The sequence below is a fragment of the Silene latifolia genome, unplaced genomic scaffold (genome assembly GCF_048544455.1).
Source record: "Silene latifolia isolate original U9 population unplaced genomic scaffold, ASM4854445v1 scaffold_290, whole genome shotgun sequence".
Lineage (NCBI taxonomy): Eukaryota > Viridiplantae > Streptophyta > Magnoliopsida > Caryophyllales > Caryophyllaceae > Silene > Silene latifolia.
In genome coordinates this window covers 56850-78723 of record NW_027413229.1, presented here as the reverse complement: position 1 = coordinate 78723, position 21874 = coordinate 56850, and the positions used below count along the sequence as shown (strand labels likewise).

General features: G+C 40.6%; 5 protein-coding genes across 7 annotated transcripts; 4 read left to right on the top strand and 1 right to left on the bottom strand.

The window, feature by feature from the left end:
- The first annotated feature begins 610 nt into the window (after positions 1 to 610).
- Positions 611 to 1487, top strand: LOC141639172 (peptidyl-prolyl cis-trans isomerase). The gene has a single exon (XM_074448351.1). The coding sequence runs from the start codon at positions 691 to 693 to the stop codon at positions 1207 to 1209; it is 519 nt and encodes a 172-aa protein (XP_074304452.1). The 5' UTR covers positions 611 to 690; the 3' UTR covers positions 1210 to 1487.
- Positions 1488 to 2162: 675 nt separating this feature from the next.
- LOC141639167 (monolignol oxidoreductase AtBBE-like 13) lies at positions 2163 to 6017 on the top strand. 2 transcript variants are annotated; one of them, XM_074448345.1, is made up of 3 exons: positions 2163 to 2285; positions 3941 to 4195; positions 4398 to 6017. In XM_074448345.1, the coding sequence occupies exons 2-3, from the start codon at positions 4123 to 4125 to the stop codon at positions 5813 to 5815; spliced, it is 1491 nt and encodes a 496-aa protein (XP_074304446.1). In that variant the 5' UTR covers positions 2163 to 2285; positions 3941 to 4122; the 3' UTR covers positions 5816 to 6017. The 2 variants fall into 2 exon arrangements, with proteins under 2 accessions (XP_074304446.1, XP_074304445.1); XM_074448344.1 differs by lacking the exon at positions 2163 to 2285 and having other exon boundaries at positions 4128 to 6017.
- A 939-nt stretch (positions 6018 to 6956) lies between these two features.
- Positions 6957 to 9650, bottom strand: LOC141639170 (tetraspanin-2-like). Its single transcript, XM_074448349.1, has 2 exons — positions 9004 to 9650; positions 6957 to 7527 (listed from the first exon to the last, which is right to left on the bottom strand). Exons 1-2 carry the CDS (start codon positions 9505 to 9507, stop codon positions 7216 to 7218), a joined length of 816 nt encoding a protein of 271 aa, XP_074304450.1. The 5' UTR covers positions 9508 to 9650; the 3' UTR covers positions 6957 to 7215.
- Positions 9651 to 11319: 1669 nt separating this feature from the next.
- LOC141639164 (eukaryotic translation initiation factor 4B3-like) lies at positions 11320 to 16035 on the top strand. The gene is made up of 2 exons (XM_074448340.1): positions 11320 to 12567; positions 15709 to 16035. The coding sequence occupies exons 1-2, from the start codon at positions 11432 to 11434 to the stop codon at positions 15773 to 15775; spliced, it is 1203 nt and encodes a 400-aa protein (XP_074304441.1). The 5' UTR covers positions 11320 to 11431; the 3' UTR covers positions 15776 to 16035.
- A 97-nt stretch (positions 16036 to 16132) lies between these two features.
- Positions 16133 to 18310, top strand: LOC141639166 (uncharacterized). 2 transcript variants are annotated; one of them, XM_074448343.1, is made up of 4 exons: positions 16133 to 16734; positions 16967 to 17047; positions 17129 to 17582; positions 17763 to 18310. In XM_074448343.1, the coding sequence occupies exons 2-4, from the start codon at positions 16975 to 16977 to the stop codon at positions 18121 to 18123; spliced, it is 888 nt and encodes a 295-aa protein (XP_074304444.1). In that variant the 5' UTR covers positions 16133 to 16734; positions 16967 to 16974; the 3' UTR covers positions 18124 to 18310. The 2 variants fall into 2 exon arrangements, with proteins under 2 accessions (XP_074304444.1, XP_074304443.1); XM_074448342.1 differs by lacking the exon at positions 16133 to 16734 and having other exon boundaries at positions 16779 to 17047.
- The last annotated feature ends 3564 nt before the right edge of the window (positions 18311 to 21874 follow it).

Genomic DNA, 21874 nt, shown 5'->3' with positions numbered 1-21874 from the left:
TGAACCATCTTATGTTATAAGAATCCAACCTGCAAAACATCTCGACATTTTACTAATTATCGTCGACATTTTTTAATGAATTTCCTAATCTACCCCTCACTCTAAACCTCCCATATTAACATCTTTTTTTCAAGTACGACATTTCCGTTACCACCGCTTCAAATCCGCTACCAAATTTACAAAATCGACGACAAATAATCCGACACTTTCACTAATTAGTTAGTGTCGACGATATTTAACACGCATGGCAGGGCAAAGTGGTGTTGTATTTGGTTTTGATAATGATGGGCCAACAAGAAAGAGTGGGCTTAGTGGGTTGGGCTTTTGGTTCGAGTGGTGAGTTGATGAGGAAAAGGTCAAAAGAAAAGGGCAAAAAAAGGAATAAAAGAAAAGCGTGTAAATAACGCAGAAACGGATCTCCGCTTAAGAAAAGAGAAATATCCTCCTCAAAAAATATCATCTCCCCATACCCTAGTTGAACCTTTAACCACGGTTAAGATGAGACCATTCCCACACACGTGTCCATATCCAACGTCGCAGATCAACCCCACTCACAAAATGACTAACCTGCCCTCCACCCTTCCACTATATAACCCCACTCTCCACCGCCTCCACCTACTCATTCACACATCTCACTGCCTCCTCTACACCCTAAAAAAAAACACAACCAACCACCACCAACTTTGAAAAATGGGAAACCCTAAAGTATTCTTCGACATGTCAGTGGGCGGAGCCCCAGCGGGTCGGATCGTGATGGAACTGTACGCGGATACCACCCCAAAAACCGCTGAAAACTTCCGAGCTCTGTGCACCGGGGAGAAAGGTACCGGAAAGATGGGGAAGCCGCTCCACTTCAAGGGATCCTCATTCCACCGTGTCATCCCGGGATTCATGTGTCAGGGCGGTGACTTCACTGCTGGGAATGGTACAGGAGGAGAGAGCATCTACGGTGCTAAGTTTGCTGATGAGAATTTCGTGAGGAAGCATACCGGTGCTGGGATATTATCCATGGCAAATGCGGGGCCCAACACAAATGGATCGCAGTTCTTTATCTGTACTGCAAAGACAGAGTGGCTGGATGGAAAGCACTGTGTGTTTGGACAGGTAGTTGAAGGGATGGATGTAGTGAAGGCTATTGAGAAGGTTGGGTCAAGCAGTGGTCGTACTTCTAAGCCTGTTGTTGTTGCTGATTGTGGACAGATCTCTTAGATTAATTAAATTAATTATCTATCTCGTTATCTCTGATGGTCGTCTGTCGTCTTTTATGTTATGTTATCCTTTTAATGTTATGTTGATGTTGATTAGATCTGATCTCGTGCCTATGTTTTATTAGGGGAGGTAGGTCTGTCTGTCTGTCTGTGTGTCTTACTGAGTTGAGGTACTGTCTTAGTGTGGTGCTCTCTTAAGAGTTGAGAAATGTGTGGGTTGAGTGGTTTTATGCTGGACTTTTTTCAATTTCAATAAAAATATATCTCCTTGTCTTGTTAGATTCAGATCTCATATTTTAATTTTATGGATTGGATGTTTGTTTTGCAGTAGTCGTCCTATTTAATCATCCTTGATGCACAATTCTCTTATACATTTGTTTATTCTATTCTAATAAGCAACTCCTTGGAATGAAAGGAGGAAATCTGACATCTGGACCATAAAATGACTAACTAGTCTCTTTTACAATGAGATTTGTGATTACTTGAATTTCCTTTGATTTTAAAAATTGAGAACAAGATAGGGGATAGATAATACCATCCGTCCAGCGGGGTTGGTTGTTTCGAAATGGACAAATTTGAATCCCTCACAAACTTATCTCACTTTTTATCACGAGGAGGAGACTTTAACGCTCACGTGATTCCTTTGAATTCTTCTTCTTCTTCTACTCTCTACCGTATCTGGTATGAACTAGGGTGTAACCGACTTAGAAGTGCCCATTTCTTAGCTTCTTTATGGGCCTTGGCCCCATTCTCTCTATTTCACATTGCCTCCTGCGTATCTATCTATCTATCTATATTTGTCATTCTTGTAGTTTTGTCAAACAATATTCTGGCTCACTCTCTACTCCTATTTCTAATGCTGCCCCAATAATAATATTACTTGGTTTCACTACAATGCTACTGCGCAACAAAGAATCCCCCCTTCAGAAACCGTCTCTCATTGTGAATGCAATTGCACAGCCCAGAACTGACTTATCATCACTCCAACCACCATAACTTGAGATATTGACCTTTTCATATACTGGCCATACCAATCCATCTCGCCTAAAAATTATGATTCCTGCAACTATCTAGTTTGTGAATTTGTAACTAGTTTAATTGTTGATGTTACATTGTTACTCGAATTAGCCTCTGCTACTTCATATTTCTGTGTTCTCCAGTATTACTTGTGCATTCTTGTTATTTTACTCCTCATCTCATCACTATACCCTCATTTCAGACATGTCTTTGATTTTGTTGTTGTTCACTTGTTTACATCTGATTTTACCTCTAAAATTATCCCTTTAATTCTCATTTCATTCTTTGTTATTTCACTTAAAAATCCCCAAACAAATAGCCCCAAATCCTCTGTTCTAATGCCGAAACTGCTACTGCTCAATTTACAACAGTCCTACAATCTGAATGTTGGGGTTTTTGTAAAATTTAACAATATAAAGACAAAGGTTGATTTTGAAATAGTTTCTCAACATCAAAAACCATTCTTTTTTCCCTGGGAATTTGTATAAGAATTGCTTATTTCGAGCCCAACCATAGATAAAGATAAGACGGTAATATTCCCATTTCGGCCTATAAGCCGTACTGTTCAATTTCCCCCCACAGAAAACAAGGCTAATGAGTTTTGTCGACCAAAATGGTGTGACTGCTTGTGCAATGAACAACTTGGACAAAGAAACTTGTTTGTCAAATTTACGTGATTTTGTTTACTTAGAATGCTAATGACCTGACCATTTTCAGTTCAAGGATGAAGATTGCCAGTGCTTTGATGAGTAAGAACACTTGATTTATCTCTGATATATAATATGGACTCTCTTCCTACTTCTAAAAACATGAAACTTCTTTTTCCGATTTTGATGGAGGAATTATTAGACTAGTAGTCTAATAATATGCTAATGACCTGACCATATATAATATGCACCAATTACAGTATTACTGTCATGCCTTGTTTCGATTCCCCGGACTGTATGTTATGCTCCTTTTGTATAGGATCAACGGTTTCATTTGTAGTTGTTTCTTTTTTTTTGAAATTTCATGATCAATAATAAATTGGGTGTGTTTTCTTTAGAGTATGAAATAGCAATCATTCGATACAAATCCAATGTAATTTTCATTATGGGTCACTACTCACTTAGTCACTTACAAACCTCCTTTCTGTGGACTGTGTTAATAACATACATCCGACCTTTCTTAAACCTGCCACTGACATCTCCTCTGAGGCGCTTGTATAATTTTCTTCTCTGTGTTGCTAACATACATCCGACTTTTTTTAACCCTACCACTAACACCACCGTTCAGGCCCTTGCATAATTTTCTTATAGCTCAAGTTCCTGGTTAAGTGCCCTTTTCCTTTTAGCATTAAGTTTTCAACTGGTCTGGTAAGTGTGGTGACATTATGGTTAGATTGTGGATAAATAAAAAAGGGTATCCATTGATATGTATATAGCAATGCATTTTCTCTGATTGGTCTTTCGTAATTGTCTAAGAGAATCTATAGATTCCAAGATATTATCATATGAAGATATCTTACTGAGAGTGCAAGGTTAGGTCATCTTATAATATTGCATGTTACATAAGCCTTCAAACAGAAAACATCAAATAATCTGAAACTTGAAGCTACACATTGTTGGACTGATGCATCTTTTCAACTAATACAATCTTAAAGAAACAAATTTCAATGATTATTATCCTTATGATGTGACACCATTCTAACTTTTTGTGGTTGGAATTTATTCTAGTGATCATCACTCTATCTGGATCATGCAGCAAATGGGCAGCTTAACACTTAAATCTTCCCCATAATTCCCACTTAATCAAATCAGCAAGTGGCTCATACCAGCCGCCTACAAAGTGGAAACCTAGTGATCCAGGCATTAATATATAACTGGTTGTACTTTGAAAAAGACATTCAAGCATAAGCATGACATATACATTATGTCAAGTGTATCACGCAGTCTCTATAAAATCCTTGAGGAGCAGAGCAACTGCCAAAGGTAGTCATTATGCCTTCACACACCTTAAAAACGGTACCGATTCTTCTGATTCTGATAACATATGCATCCTGGGGATCAGCTATCTTATTTGAAGATAATTTCCTTCAGTGTCTACATGGAAACATAGCATCTTATGCTTTATTTCCACCATCATGTTACTCTCCAGCTAACTCTTCCTTTTCTATTGTCCTTCAATCCACAGCCCTGAACCTGAGGTATTTGATGCCTTCTGTTAAAAAGCCGGCTTTAATTGTGATGCCAACACATGAATCCCATGTCCAGGCTGCGGTTACATGTGCGAGAAAGCTCGGAGTTCAGCTTAGGCTTCGTAGTGGAGGCCATGACTATGAAGGGGTCTCATATGCGTCTGAGATGGAGGATGCCTTTGTTATACTTGACTTGGCCAAACTTAGGATGGTCACAGTTGATATTGAAGATAATAGTGCATGGGTGGAGGCGGGGGCTACCATAGGTGAGCTCTACTACAGGATCTCTCTGGAGAGCAAGACCCATGGTTTCCCTGCTGGTTTATGTACTAGCTTGGGTGTCGGAGGCCATATTACTGGAGGAGCCTATGGTTCTATGATGAGAAAATATGGTCTTGGAGCCGACAATGCCATTGATGTAAGAATGGTTGATGCCAATGGTCAAGTGCTTGACCGAGAGGCGATGGGAGAGGATGTATTTTGGGCAATTAGAGGAGGTGGAGGTGGTAACTTTGGAATAATTCTGGCGTGGAAGATTAGTTTGGTCCCGGTACCAGAAAAAGTGACGGTGTTTTCTGTTGTAAAAACCTTGGAGCAAGGTTTGACAAAAACCTTGTACAAGTGGCAACAAGTTGCTCCCAAAATTGATGAAAATCTCTTTATCAGAGTAATCTTACAGCCCACCAAAAACCAGCAAGGTGATAAAACTGTAATCGGTATATTCCAGGCCTTGTTTCTTGGACAAGGGAATGAGTTACTGAAAATAACTCAACGCGATTTCCCTGAATTGGGATTACAGCAAAAAGATCTCTCTGAAGTGAGTTGGATAGAATCAGTCCTTTACATTGCCAATAACCCACCTGGTACAAAACCAGAAATACTACTCCAAGCGAAGCCTGCCTTCATAAATTACTTCAAGGCCAAGTCGGATTTTCTAACAGATCCTGTCCCAGAAGCTGGCCTTGAAGGTCTATGGAAACGGTTCGTGCAAGATGATGGGTCACTAATGATTTGGAATCCTTATGGTGGTATGATGAGTAAGATACCGGAATCTCAAATACCGTTTCCTCACAGAAATGGGACCATATGCATGATTCAATACGTGGTATCATGGCAAGATGGGAGTGCTAGTGAAAGTAGGCATATGGAATGGATTAGGCAAGTACATAACTATATGACCCCGTATGTGTCGTCGTTCCCTAGACAAGCATATGTGAACTATCGGGATCTCGATTTGGGTATGGACAAAAATGGGAATGCTAGCTTTATACAGGCCAGTCCGTGGGGGGCTATGTACTACAAGAATAATTATGATAGGTTGGTCCAGATTAAAACAAAGGTTGACCCACAGAACTTGTTTATGCATGAGCAGAGCATCCCACCTCTTCCTGTTATGGATACACCTGATGGCTAGTTTAATTAGTGTGTTGGCTTTTGCTTGATGTGTGCAATCGAAATATAATATTGGTGTGTGGTGTGTTTTGTTCATGTGTTGTAAATGAAATAAGTAAACAAACAATACTATGAAATGAAGAAAACATGTAACTCTTGTGATCTTATATTGCCTTGTTTTTGTTGTTTTGCTTATAAATATGAATGAAACGAGCTGTTTTAGACTTAAAAGCCTCATCAGAAATTGTATTATTCTTACTTCTCAGATGGGCTGCCACTTTATTCTCACTTCTTTGCTATTTTTGCAGGCCAAGGGCACCCCTCTGCTAGATCTGCAACGCCTTACGTTCCAAATCAGTCTGTTGTAAACTTCTCAAACTCGCTTATTTGTCTCTATATATATATATATATGCGCCATAGTGACACTATACCAAGTATCATCACATCTAATTGTTTTCAAAGCAAGCAAACATATTATAGGAACATAGTAGAGATTTTATGGTCTGTCTGTTTAAAACATGAGTCTTTGAGTTTCCGGTACTATGCTCCAGCCTCCAGGCTAAAAATCCAGCCAAGAAGCAGTGTGTTCTGAAAATTGGTCGATAGTTTCTGAATCATTGCCATCATTAATTAATCAATTAAATCCACTCAAGAAGCAGTGTTTTCTGAAAACTGGTCTACAATTTCTGTACTATGCTCCACAGCTCCAGACTAAAGTCCCTTGCTGCTACTTTGTTTATTTCACAGGTTCTAAACTGTGACTAGTTTTTACGGAATGTCGGGAAGTACTCTAATGCTAGTGTCGCATCAGTGTAGCCAGTATTGCGCATTCATGTATTTTGGTGACCCCAAACAGGTGGCAGAATGAAATGTTCTTGTTCATGGACAGTTTGGAGTAAGACAGTTTTTGTTATCTATTGATGCAGAGGAGTTTCAAAAGTTGTTCGCTTAAAGAGTATCGCCTCCAAGTAATTCTACTAATGGCCTCAGTCGGCATTTTCAAGGTTAGACATTCCTTACCATTATGACTTACTTGGTGTTGTGTATTTGACTAGTAATTGATAGCAGTTGAATTAAGGTGCTTGTACAAAATCGAGTGAATAAGAACATAATAGTAGCAATGAGAGAATGAGAAGATTCAGTAAAGGAACTTATGTACGAGATTGCTGATAAAACTTGCATCTTATAATATGATTGGAATTTGGAGCAAATACAAATGTTATCCACTTTGAAAAACCAAATGGAATCTAATACGGAGTACTATACATACTACCTATAAAAGCCTGATTTTCATAATTTCTTCTCAGTGTGTAACATTATGAAGAGCGCACTAACATACTTGTTTATCTTAATTCTATCAAACACACTTAAAAGACATTAGATTATTAATATATACAAAATTGAGCACTTTGATAAGAAATCCTAAGCCCAGCCCTGCTTATACTGGCGGAAGAGGTCCTCGGTCTGTGCATTACGGAATGCGCTGCAAGCGATCACATATACAAAGATGAGGACCACCACTGTAACAATGAGGATGATGTTCACCTTCCTCCATTCATTCCTTAGGTTTCCTAGAAGCCCAGCCCTGCAAGAGCTGCAGTTATAGCATAGCATGCTTGGGTCAGAGCTCCATAACGAGCAGTCCGGGTCAGCTGTAGGATTTGCTGGGTTGATCCACATTGTTGGGTTTACATATTGGTATCCACATGCTGTTGGGGGTTTACAGCATCCTGACTGTAACAACAAACCAGACAAATAAGAGCATATTACCTTGGTTCCACAATCACATACTGGTATCCACATGCATGCTGTTGGGGGCTTTAATTTGGTTTGGAATTTTAGGTGATAATAAAAACCAAGAATACAGATTCACGCATTAGCAAAATAATAGGAAATTGCAAATGTAAGCTAGATTAACGGGTAGAGTTATTTAGTGGTTGTAGCATAACCTGAGTTTGAAACCCATCAGCATCAAAACTACCCTTATACCTCTCTCTTTACACCAAAAAGGAAGTATATTGATATCCTTGAGTGGGCAACATGATTTATGGCTAATCACTTAATGTGTATTCAACAGTATGAAATACTGCACCAACTCCCACTGACAAGCCCTTTTCCAGTTTTAACTTATCTAGAGCTGAGAGGAAATTTGGTTATTGGATGACATGCCTCAGCTGGCAAACAATAATTTGCTTTCTATAATTCTATTCTAATATCAAGACAACCCATATCATGTTGTTATATTATTGAATTATCCTAGTCTTGTAATACTTTCATAAAGATGATTCCCTTGTTGAAAATGACACTTTCTTTTGTTATTTATGTTCCTACTTTTGAAATTGACATAACTTACACTTTCACATGGGAACATGCTAGGAAAAATACTACTAATACTACTACTACTACTACTAGGAATCGTTGCTGCCTTGTTGGGGGTGAAATTCTTAGAGTCGAGACTCGATTTACATAGAGGAGCATGGAAAACACTATCCCTTATAAGAAGAAAAGCGTAATTTGGTGGGATTGTACCATTTACTAAAACCCCGTCACTTTGTTTTTTGTTAGCACTAATCCTCCTAATAATGCGTGTTAAAACCAATGGAGCTTAATAATTGGCTCGGGATCTGAGGTAGGTGGCATGCTTAAACATGAGTAATAGTGCTGGCTTTTCACTAAGAAGAGACATTGCAACAACTAGTAGTAGTAGTGGACCACAATTGATTAATGAGTAGCAAAGGTCGGCCACATGAAGTTCCATTTAGGTATACACTATACACTGCAATTGTAGGTCCCAATTTCTGATGAAGTAGATCTAGATTATTATACAACATACATAATCAATTACTACTTAGTAATCATTAAATATAAGACTTGTTGACTCCCATTATCTCATGACTTGTTCTTGCATTTTAATTGAAGTATATGAAGAAGACTGCCTATGTTAGTTAGGAGTACTTGTTTAGTGTTTTGATAAGTCTGCCAAAGTTGGTCAGAAATGCAGCTTTAGCAGATACTCCAGAAACCCAATGATTATCCATCCAATCTTGTTGCTCTTCAACTAGCAATGTTATCTCCAAGGACTAATATTTAATTAGACTGGCAACACTGTAATGACCTTACTTACTTGTACTAACTATTTTCATGCCAGGATATATATAACTTAAATTCTATTTTCAAGTTGATAGAATTAGGTAAGTGTTGCATATATACCTGGAGAGGCGACATATGAGCAAAGAAGTATTGAGGGGAAGCCATATAGGGACTAGTATTAAGCTTGGCACAGAAATTAGTATCAGTCAAACAATTCCTAATGTTAGGCCAATAATCATCACTAGCAACATGGTCCCTCAACCAGGTAGAGAACCCCTGCAGGTGATACTCCTTGTAACCGCGGGCAGGGGGGACCCAGTAGGAGCCATCAGGACGGGTAACCACGAAGGCGAAGATAAGAAGGATGAGGAGCAAAGTGATGAGGATGGCCATACAACAAAGGTAAACACCCAACACACCTTCCTTGTACCAGTAAGCACCTATGAAACCCATTAAAGAAATTACCATTATCAGGAATCCCAGTATCACGACAGGCCACCTGAATAAATGGACGCATTCATTATCTGGCTTGGAAGCTAGCCATAGACCTGAGGCTATTATGGGAAAAGAGCATAGGAGTGCTATGAAGTTGAGTACTGCTGTTATGTTGTTGCTTAGTCCCATCTTCTTCTGACTGATTTTGTGAATTCTAAGTGAGAAAAGGTGGAAGAAGATCTAGAATGAAGTACTTCTAGTATATTTTGGAAGTGCAAGTCAAGTGGAAGTCCCTAACTTTGTTGATAAACAGACTAACCCACCTCACTTCTAGATCTCTTACCATTTCACTACTCGTTTTCACACTTCTTTTTGTTAATTAATTAAACAAAGCGTCTTGTTTGTGACGGGCTAATCCCGTCACAAACTGAAGACCTCTCACAAAAGGGAGAGGGGATAAGGTGAGACACCTCTATGTGCTTCCCACCCACCTCTCATGAGTATTTTGTAAGAGGAAATGATATCTGTTTCAAGTTTGTGACGGATATCGCCGTCTTCAATGAGATTTTGTATTAATTAAATAGCTTCAACATTTATAATAATCTTTATTAATTTTATTTACATACTCCCTACTTTATATAACACACTATTTTCATACTATTTCACTTCATTTATATAACAAACTTTGTTTTTATCAAAACTTTTTATTGTAAGATTATCATGTTACAGTCAATTGTGTAAGGGAGTAAACTTCTCCTTGCTTCATACGAGTATTCATTATCATGGGATCTTATAAAACAAAATCAGTAAAAACTATGTACACTAGCTTTTTTTAATAGTTAAATTAAGAAATGACCGAATTAGAGTTTTAAAAGTTTACTCCTGTACATGTCCCTATATATTGGTTATCACAAAAATTCCAGAAATAATAGCGTTATTGAGAGACTTCTCACATAATGGAGTGATGGACCCACTTGATTTCTTTTTTCCCTATTATGTATCCACTAAATTAGTGAGAGACGGTCACTCATAAGAGTAATTTAAGCGTGTTAACCATAAAAGTTAAATAAAAACGTAATTTATTTTCGCAGTACGCATTTTACTCAGTTTAGTACTTTTACGCAAATTTTTCCATTATCATACCCCTAATTAAGAAATCTCTAAACCTAAATCTTTCAATTCATAACCTTATAACCTCTCAAATTAATCAATTGCATGTGTAACATGTATTTGATTCGTTACTTAAGGTTTAGGGTTTTAAATGTTAAATATAAGCGGTTGGGTAGTGGTATGAGTGGGGTATGGCGGAGCCAATGACGGCATATAAGTGTCCGACCGCCGGCGCTCTTGGTAAAGTACGACGGAAAGGGAGTGGTCGTGAGAGAGGGTGCGGTGGCCAAGGGAATGCGTATAGTGGATAAGACTCCAGTACTCCAGAAACTAACAAGGTGTCGGTGTCGGTGTCCCCTATGAAATTTCCTCTAAATCAAGTGCAAAGAGTAAGATGATGTATGACGGATTAACGGTTGAAATTCATAATCAACAACACTCAATTGATATGCTATGATTATGAGATAAATTTGTGATTTATGATTTTTTTTTCCTTATGCAGTACAAGAGGAGAATATAAAGGGGGGAAATGGAAGGGACAAAATAGTTATAAGTGTACTGTAATGAGTAAAATGTGTACTGCGTCAGCATCCAATAAAAAATATGATTCTAAATTTGATAAAATAAGGGTGTTGATTTGATTCTATAAAAGTAGTGTATAAAAAGTTATAATATTCCTCATAAACCAAAGGACATTTTAACCTATAATAATTGTGGGCAAAGAAGTAGAATTTGAAATTGGGGAAAAGTGATGAAGTAAGAGCCCAATATTAATAATTGTGGTGAGTGTGTATGTGTATTGGGCCATAATAAGAAACCCATTACGGTAAGTTAGCTGGATCCTTACGCAACTTTCGTAATTACCCCTTTCTCAACTTGTGTCTTCATACATATGATACCACACGATTGATTCTCCCCCTTTTGTTGTAACAAAAAACACACCCACACACAAATCTAACTTACACACACAGACAGCGAAGAAGAAGAAAGCAAACAAGGAAGCATGGCTGCAACAGTTTCCTCAGTTTGGTCCAAGCCCGGTGCATGGGCCCTTGATTCCGAACAACACGAAGACGAACTCAACTCCCAACATCAGTTAGATCTCTCCGCCGCCGCCAAACTCCCTTCTCCACCTGCCGCCGACTTCCCTTCCTTATCCGCCGCCGTCACTACCACCAAACCTAAGAAGAAATCCAAACAAACTCTCTCTTTAGCCGAGTTCTCCAACTACAAACCCCCTTCTGCTTCCGCCTCCGCCGACATCGTCCTCCCTACCGGCCCCCGAGAGCGCACCGCTGAGGAAATTGCCGAGTCTCGCCGAGGCGGATTCCGCAATTATGGTGGCGCCGAACGGGGTGACAGGGACAGACCTAGGGTTTCCCGTGAGGATAGGGGGGATATGGGCTCCTCTAGAGCTGACGACGCTGATGATTGGTCCAAGTCTAAAAAGTTGCCTTCTTTCGGCTCTGCTGCCTCCGATAGAGATTCGGGTTTCTCTCGGGCTGATGAGGTTGATGATTGGTCCAAAGGTAAGAAATTTGGGGCTGAGAGAGGCGAGAGGAGGGAGAAGATGGGGTTTTTTGGTTCCAGCAGGGCTGATGACGTGGATAACTGGGCCACCACCAAGAGACCCACTGGACCTGGTGCTGAGGTCGACACCTGGGGTGCCACTAGGAGAGATAGGAAGGTTGGATTCGAGGCTACTGGACCCGGTGCTGATGTGGATAATTGGGTCAAGAATAAGGATATTGCAAGTGCAAGTGCAAGTGCAAGTGGTGGTGGTGGACGTCCGAGGTTGAATTTACAGCCTAGGACATTACCTGTTGTAGCTGATAATAAAGTAAGTGGAGTGGAGGTTGTGGAAGGGGGAAAGCCAAAGGGGAATCCGTTCGGGGCAGCGAGGCCTAGGGAAGAGGTGTTAAAGGACAAGGGACAAGATTGGAAGGAGATTGAGGAGAAATTGGAGGCAGTGAAGATGAAGGATAGTAGTAGTTTTGATAGTATTGGTAGGAGAAGAGGGTTTGGGCTTGCTGCTAATAGGCCTGATGCTTCTGCTGATGATAGGACTAGTGTTAGGGCTTGGAGGAAGCCCGACTCCATCTCCAATGCTGCTGCTCCTTCTACTACTCCCCTTCCTAGGTTTGATTTGCTATGATTATCATCAACTTAATTAATTAATACTCTTACCTATGGAGTATGGGCGGCATATGTTGGGTCTTTTTTCCAATGTTGTGTGACTGTCTTGGTTTCAACATTTTCCAATGTGATTGTTATTTTGTTATCATAGTATGGTGTTTGTGTCACATGTAGATACCAATTGGAGTGTTATCATCTCTTCTTTTAGCTTCATTACTTTACTCAGTAGTCGTCCAGAGTGCATTGAATTTAGTAGTGTTCATTGTCTAAAAAACACCCGAGTCTTCCTTCTAATCTAAGAACCAAACTTTCCCTAACTCAACACATCAATTGAATATCATAATCACTATTACATAGAATAGAATATCCATTCTATCTAGTATTCTTTAATGATCACCGTCTCCTATATCGTTATCAAATGACAACTTGAATCCATTCTGATCAAACCCTCATTCTACAGAATTACCCAATATTCAACCTTTAAGATATATTTACTACACTTAGATTCAATCAAATTCTCTTAGGAAACTAGTTAATTGCTGGAGAACAATTGTTGTGAATCTTATGATGTTGACGATGATGAATGTGATGATAAGATGTCAAGTAAATAGGGTGTTTTGTAAACCTTTTACTGCTATGAACTTAGTTATGATTGACCTGAAAAAAATTTAAACTGCTTATTTGGTGCATACACATCACTTGTTATTTTGTCTCTAGTTATATTGTTCTATACATTCAATCAGATGGACTTGGTTATAAATGTTTTATATACTCTTTTATCATGCATAGCTATGACTGATTTTATATATATGTTCTAGTTGTGGCCCGTGGCCTGTCGGTCGCTATAAGATGAAAATCATGTTCTCCTTTTAGGTTGGTTATTAGATTTAAAGGCATGACTTAGGAGTTAGGTCTGGTCAGTCCTTCTCAATTAATCCTTGAATTTACTGAGCCAGACAACCTCTTAGTTAGAGTCTGGATTTTGTTTAATTGATTTGCGGATGCTTTGTTAGTGAAGAAAGCGATCTGATTAATCATTATATGCACTAGCTGGGATTTTGATTTTCTTTGATTCTGAAACATTATGTGTTTTAGGACTCTCTTTGGTGTTAGTGCGCTCTAGCCAAAGTAGGAATTTCCTTTTACATATGGGTTTCATAGGGGAAAGAGAGAGGAGTACAAAAATTGTTTCAACTTTGAAGGCGGTTTACTTACAGTTACTTTTTATGTGACATTGCGGCCAATGGTCATAGTGTCATACCTAGCTGTTTGTTGGGGAAGGTTGGATCCTTGGGAAGGATTAGGGTCCTGTGGAATAGAGTTAGCTAGACTCCCAACCCCTAGACAGTTTCACTGCTCTCAGGTAGCCATTTATATATGCCTTTTTTAAGTCTAAACTGGTTATGTACTACCTTTTTTAAGTGTAGTTTTTCCTTACAAGTTATTACCTATGTAAGGTTATTAATTCAAAGTTGAGTGATTTTTTTATACTAGTTGCTACCTCTTTAAGTTTCCAGCCAAAAAAAAATATGCGAAGTGGCCACTTGCCCTTAATTTTCACCGTAAAATGACCAATTGACACGTATTTTTTTTCTGTTTAAATGTTCATCTTTCACCTTCATCCTCTTTCATAAACCCTATCTAATTATAATTTCAATCTTTGTAAAATTCATCCTTATTTAAATATAAAGACAACCAATTATTACAGTCATCCTGAATTCTTGTGTGTAACAACCGTTTCAAAACTCTTCACAATCGCTATTTCACCACTTACCTCAACTTATCTCCAAAGACCCGATCTTTCCCCTCTCAAATTGAAGTAGAACCCACATTCTCATCTTTTCTCTAAAGACTCAAACTTTCCCCTCTCAAGATTGAAGTAGAACCCACATTCTCATCTTTTCTCCAACGACTCCAACTTTCCCCTCTCAAAACCAAAGAAGAGCTAAACTCCCTTGTTCATTTTTACCTAACAAACCCCTGCCCAACATTCATCGATGGAGGAGTCATCCTTCATTGTTATGTGTAACAAGTGCATCTCACCTCTTAGCTTCAAAGACTTGGATATTTTCACTCTCACAACTGAAGACGACTCCACTTCTTTGTCTAAAACTTTCATTTGTATTCACACTATTCACCTTACAAACTTAAGAACCCCAATCATCCCCACTCAAAATTGAAGAAGAGCCCCAGGGATCATTCCCTTAAAAACTGTAAACATAGTTAGAATAATGGAAGATGAAGGAGAGATAAGTGGGAGGAAGATGATGAAGATCTTACTGGATTCTATCGAATTAATGTGATTTTTTCGACTTTTTTTTAGTATTTTTCAGGATTTTAATTTAGAAGGATAAATAATTGGTTTCTTTAAAAAAAAAGTGTTTTTTGTGTGTTGAGGGAGAGGAGGAGATAGAAGATAGATGGAGGAAGCAAGTGAGGAGTGAATGAGATGGAGGACAAGAAAAATGGAAATTAAAAGTGAATGAATGAAGGGTGGGTTTAATGATTCTGGGGATATTCTGGGGAAGAAGGGAAAACAATATTTTTAATGGGAAATAAAGAAGTGGCCAGAGAAGTGGAAAACATTGTAGCAATCGGTATAGAAAAAAAAAAGCACTAATTCGGTAGCAAGTTGCAAAGTTATTTTCTCAGGCAGTAAGGATATAAAAAAAATAGGTACTTAAATGGAATATGTGACAATTTAGCCTTCATTTTATTGTACTTTAGGGTTGGGGTGATTTATATGATAAATCACCTGCTGTTGGTTGCACATTGAGACGCAAATTATCATATGAGACAGACAGTCTTGGGTCACTTGTGATACTACTATCATTATTCATGAACTTATAGGATTATATTTATAGTTAAAATGGTTTACTCAAGCTGGTAAAACTCTTTGAATAGAGTAATTGCCAGACTAATTGATATTGTTGGATACACACAACAGCGGATCTAAATTCCCTATTCAGTACATGTTTTTTGTTTATAGTTAAACCTGCATAATATATGATATTTGCCGACATAATTGCACCCCCACATTGCATATTTAGTAGTTTGCTTAATTAACTCGTGTCTGTTCATTCTGAGCGGGTTCTTGTAACGAGCTATTCTGATTAGGTTTCCCTTTGTGTTTGTTGATTATAGCGCGGAGACAGGAGAGAAGGGTGATGAGATAAGTGGGAGCATTGAGAAGGCCTCTGAAGACAATTGAAGACGATGAATACCACCGAGACACAAAACACAGTTGAAGATCTTCTATATGGCAGTAGTTGTGTTGTGATGAGTTTCATTTTTGTTAGTGGGACTATTAGAATGGGTACATTGTTTAGGCCCAGAAAGGCTGGCTGTAGTGTTAAATTTCTCTATTTTTATTTTTGTAGTTGACACCAACTCCACTCACTCTTGTCCTTGTCCTAAGTCCTAACTTATGAACACACTTATTTGATTTGATTGTGTTTTTCCTTGAATTAATTTCTGTGCGTCGTGTGTTTTTCCTTTATTTTCAAACCAATATGTGATTGCCATTTGCCATTTGCCATTTGCCATTTGCCATTTGCCATTGATGAAAAGAAAAGGAAGGATACAATTTATCATTTCATTCTCTCTAGTTTCATTCACACTTATTTTACAGCTTTCACTCTTTGTTTAAAGTTTCATTCGCACTATAGTTATGGGTATTCCCTCCGTCCAATCATTTGTTGTTTTGGGATGGATGGAGTATGTTTTAATATGCCCAGCGTACTTTGGTTTGAGAAATGTAATTTGAATGTTACAGGGTATAAAGATGAACATTAAAGGAGAGGTCAAGGGGAAAAGGAGTGTGATGTTAAATCTTACTGTATTATAGTTGTTGAATTCACATGAGATCTACTTACTATGGTTGCATGATCATCATCAATGCTTCCAACAATCCCTAGCTGTAACCTAATACTGTCTAGAATTTTCATATAATTATTGTTATGGCTGCTTTTCTTTGCCTTATTTATGAATGGTCCATCATCCTGAAGTTAATGTGAATCGTTGAAAGCAGAAAGCATACTCAATAAATTCTGGTGTTCATGGGCAAGTATTATTATTTGGTTCATTGATGAGAAAGAAACTTAAAGCTCAAGTGCAGTCTGTGTTATGAAATGTGAAAGGAGTAATATTGTTGCTTGAAAATTTTCAAAGGTTTTTAATAAATAGAAACAGTTGATTGTTGCACTTTTCCGTACTAACTACTTACTACCTAGCAACTACTTATTGCTTGCCACTTCATTCATTCATTCATGTATAAAAAGTAGCTTATAATGCTATATTATCTTCACTTCAACTTCCATGTGTGTTATTGTCAAAATGCATAAGTTATACTCATTCGTCGTCTCTTTTTTGTTTGTTGCTGTCACCATTCATGGAGTTACAGGAGGGACAATGCTGAGTGGCACTGTTTTCTGTGACCAGTGCAAAGATGGTCAACTCTCCGTATTTGATTACCCTCTCTCAGGTATCAATCATCTCTATAAATCTCATTTGGCATTTCCCAAGGTTGGTTGGTTGCTAACAAATCTGATATTCATTCATGCAGGGATGAAGGTCGCCATGGTGTGTCCAGGGAGTGATGGCCAAATGATAATGGTGGAAGAATGCACAACAAATATGTTGGGTAATTATGGCTTCACTTTTCCCGGCACACCTGACCTAACTAGATGTTACACTCAAATCGTCTCAGCTAACAGTAATTCATGTGGGGCGGCTACAGGCCCCCCCAAAACAGCTAGGCTAATGTTTACCATGTTTGATATGGCAATCTATACTGTTGATCCCTTGATTTCTCAACCTGCTCAACCTATGTCTTATTGTTCAACCTCATCCTCCCCCACTACACATTCACCTCCTCCCCTGACAGTTGGTTCCAGCAGCCCTGTGTCACCTTCCACGCCTCCTAGGGAGTTTTCTCCGATCTTCAGGCTACCGCCTATCCCAGGATTGCCTCCATTTCCTTCATCGCCCTTCCTGCAACAAACAGCCTGTTCTTATAAGTAAGTCTATATCTTCTCTGATGGTTTCTGGTAATTTTCTTTTTTTACTTAACTACTCCTCACTATAATTATGGGTGTAGACCTAGTTTACAACTTTGAAAATATATAGAGAAGCCGCCATTTATATATATATATATATATAGCATAAATCAAATAGTGGTAATGTTGTTGTTATATCAGAAAATGGATGATGGGCAAGTACAAATGCAAATGGGGAGCAATGAAACCAGAAATGAGAGTAGGTCTAGTGTTGAGTCCGCTAGCAGGGAACAAGTATGGGAGAGACATGACACTGTACAAAGGGCTACAAGGCAGAGGTGACCCTTACAAGACTCTCTTAAGGGAAGCTATTACCTCCTTACTCAACTCCTACAACAACTTTGATTTCCCATACAATGCCTTTCAAGTCGTGACCCACTTCAACGCCGCATTGGCTGGTTCCAACACCACAGTCCTGGTGACTGCTCTTAGGTTCAAGAGGGCTAATTCAGGTGGCCATGCTCAAATCCCCTGCAACCTCACCTCTTGTCATAGTACATGATATGATTTATTTATATTTATATTTATATAATTATATTCCCTGGCCTGCTGTTTTATTCATAATAACTCATGTTTAGTATACTCTTGGTAATAGTGTAGTAAATCTGTGTAAGCATATGTATGTAAAACAGGCTTGGATTGGCATCGCCTGATAATATCATCTGTTTTATTTATGCATCACCCTAAACATTGTTCCGGGTATAATTCCAGAGCAGTGATTAGTTACCACCCGTGGCTCGTAGAATAATGTCTTGAGCTGAATCCTTCTTGCTCCTATCGTCCCACTCGGCCTCTCCTGCAACAATGAACGAATCGAGGGCTTGGGCATGTGCCAAGCGTACTCACTCCGACGCTCAAGTCGGAAACTTAAAGGATTAAGGTGTGTTACTTGGCTAGGTGCGTATTGTAGAGAGATAAGGGAGATATTACCAGATGAATAGTGTATTTAGGTTATAATTGTGAGATGCTTTCCTCAATGAAGGTTGGGGAGTATTTATAGACTTTCACCTTTTGTCACGTAGTGGCCAAGTGGCCAAGTGGCTAGCGGTGGAAAGATCGATCTACCCCTCGGCCGAGGGACCTATGGCGGCCGGCGGACAATGTTGACTCGCCGCCGGGGTCTTGGATATGAGTACGCGGATGTGTGTCTACCGGGCAGGTTGTCACGCCGAGACCCGTGTGGCGGCCGATGGGATGCATCGGCTAGGCTATCTAAGTCGTTGACTTCTTGTGGATATCTTTGACCTTGCTCGGTGTGTTGACTTGGTCAGCGGTGCAGAATATGCCCCATCAATTTGCCCCCAGCGTAGTCTATGCCGTGGTATAGGCTCCGATGTACGTTGAGCATGTATTCTGCACAAGTAATTTTTAGAAATTTTCCGCATCGGCTTCTTCTTGTGCATCGGCGTGGCTCTTGCTAGGCCGTGCCGTATACCATATCCTAGGCCGTGCCGTATACCATATCCCCCCTCCACATGGATGCGTAAAGGGCACTCGATGTGGAAAAGAATATGACGCCGGCCGTGACCAAGGCCGAGAGTGCTTAGGTTGATTTTGATTGCCCCGTGCCGTGCTTCCTAGCTTGGTTGATCGGATGGCGGCGGAGACCGGATACCTAGGAATTTGTTGAGGAAAATGAATAGTTGAAGGGATGTGAACGGGCGTGTTGAAGACGCTTGGTCACTGTTGCATTGATTGACGTTTAACTGTTGCGACGATTGACATTCCGTTGTTGCATGCTCGACACGTGTTTGCTCGTTGATTGGTTTGTTGCTTCATGGGTCGTGCTCGATTGGCCCTTCATTGTGGGCTTTTTTCCTATAAATAGGCGCTTTTTCCGTGATTTTGGTCACTAATTTCATTTTCTCAAATTTTCTTCAAAATTTTCGTCTTGCTAAACCAAAGGGCTTCTTTTTTCTTCCAATCTTTAGAGTTTTTGATCCGGCTAGCACTTTTTCCTTTGAAGGTAAACAAACGAATTTTTCTTTTCTTTGCTAGTAATTTGTTGTGAACATGTCTTCTGCCGATCTTTGGACCTAGTGGGCTGTGTCGGAGGGTCCTAGGTCTCCTTCTCCGGAGGTTGATCCTCGGTTACGGAGGAATGGGAGGATGAAGATTCTTGTGGTGATTTTGGTGATGATTTTGGTGAGGAGGAGGAAAGGCCTCGTCCTAATGAGAGGCAAGATCGTCATGGATCACGGTGATGCCTGTAAGGTTCGCCTTGACCGTGTTTGGTCCCATAAGCTTGCCGGTTGTTCCGTGAAAAACTTTTCGAGGGCCATTTTTTCTTCGGTAGTGGATACGAAATTGTCATCCCTGGGGAGGGTCAGTCCGTCTGTTGTCCTCCGCCAGGCCACACCGGTGTGTACATGCGGCATTTGGAGTATGGTCTCCGGTTTCCTCTGAATGGGTATGTTATGGCCATAATTAAGGCTATGAACGTTGCCGTTGCCCAACTGCACCCGTTGGCCATGAGAACCATAATCGGTTTGGTCTGGCTTTGTCTCTTCAAGGGAGAGGCTCCGACGGTGAATTTATTCCGTCGACTTCATTATCTGAAACCATCAATCTCTGGCCGTGTCGGATGGTACAGCGTGCAAACGGAGCAAGGTTACGTCTCTGTTGACAAGCTCTCTTCTTGCAAGGACTGGCAGGGTCGGTGGGTGTACGTTAAGGTGTCGGACGACTATCCGCTGCCCCGCTCCTTCCAGCACCAGGTTAATTTGCGGTGTGAGACTAGGGCGGAGCATGACAGATGGGTCACCCGGAAACATCTGAAAATGGATGCCAGCAGGGTCCATCTGAAGGAGGATGAGAGGTTGGCGATGAGGCTCTTCGAGGTGGACAAGAGTGGGGTGCCGAAAAGATGGATTCCCCCGACGCAGATCATTCTTCAGGATGAGCCGCTTTGCTACGTCGGCCTCATACCGGCCCTGGCGCAGGGTGAGTGGGGTCGGTGTGAGGCCCGTCACCGCTCTCAATGCTCCTTTTTTCTCGGGCTTCGATTTATTTCCTCTTCTTGATTCTTTGTTTCTTTTGCAGACCACTTTGGACCGGACCTATCTGAGGATCTTCTTCGGAGAATGGGGCTGCATAAAGACAAAACCGTTGCTAACTTGCATCCCAAGGCTCTGGCCCATGATCGCAGGACGTCGCCGAATGACCTTATGGAACAGCGGCTGAAGGGCTTGAGCAAGGAGGAGGCGCAGGCCCGGGTGGTTAGCGGCGTAGTGTGTCGGACGCGGAAAACGGCGTCGAAACCGGTTTCAACTCCCGTCCTCTCCCCACAGACGGCGCCAATTGTTCCGGGTATAATTCCAGAGCAGTGATTAGTTACCACCCGTGGCTCGTAGAATAATGTCTTGAGCTGAATCCTTCTTGCTCCTATCGTCCCACTCGGCCTCTCCTGCAACAATGAACGAAGGCGAGGGCTTGGGCCGTGTGTGCCAAGCGTACTCACTCCGACGCTCAAGTCAGTAAACTTAAAGGATTAAGCTGTGTTACTTGGCTAGGTGCGTATTGTAGAGAGATAAGGGAGATATTACCAGATGAATAGTGTATTTAGGTTATAATTGTGAGATGCTTTCCTCAATGAAGGTTGGGGAGTATTTATAGACTTTCACCTTTTGTCACGTAGTGGCCAAGTGGCCAAGTGGCTAGCAGGTGGAAAGACTGATCTACCCCTCGGCCGAGGGACCTATGGCAGGCCGGCGGACAATGTTGACTCGCCGCCGAAAGACGAACTTATGCGCTTCCCCCCGGTCCGAGACGTACATCAGTGTTAGGGCCCGGATGGACATCACTGCGTCGGCCTCGCTTAGGGTGACCCGGCCTATGAGGACGTTGTATGCGGACGAGCCGTCGATGACCACAAACTCGGCTAGGACGTTCTTGGTTGACGTCTTTTCGCCGAATCTCACCGGGAGCCTAATTGACCCCAGTGGTACCAGGCCGGCCCCAGAAAAGCTGTATAGCGGGTTGGTGCAGGGGCTTAAGTCTTTGATCTTCAGGCCGAGGCCGAGGAAGCATTCTCTAAACATGATGTTCGTGTATGCGCCTGTGTCAATCAGGCACCTCTTGACCAGGTGGTTGGATATGTCTAAATTGACTACGAGCGGGTCGCTGTGAGGGGCGATGACCCCTTCGTAGTCCTTTCTTCCAATAGTCATGTCGGGGATGCTTGCAGAGGGGATCCCTGAGTTGGGCACAAAGTTGATGGCCTGATATAGCTCGTTTAGGTGTCGTTTGTGCCC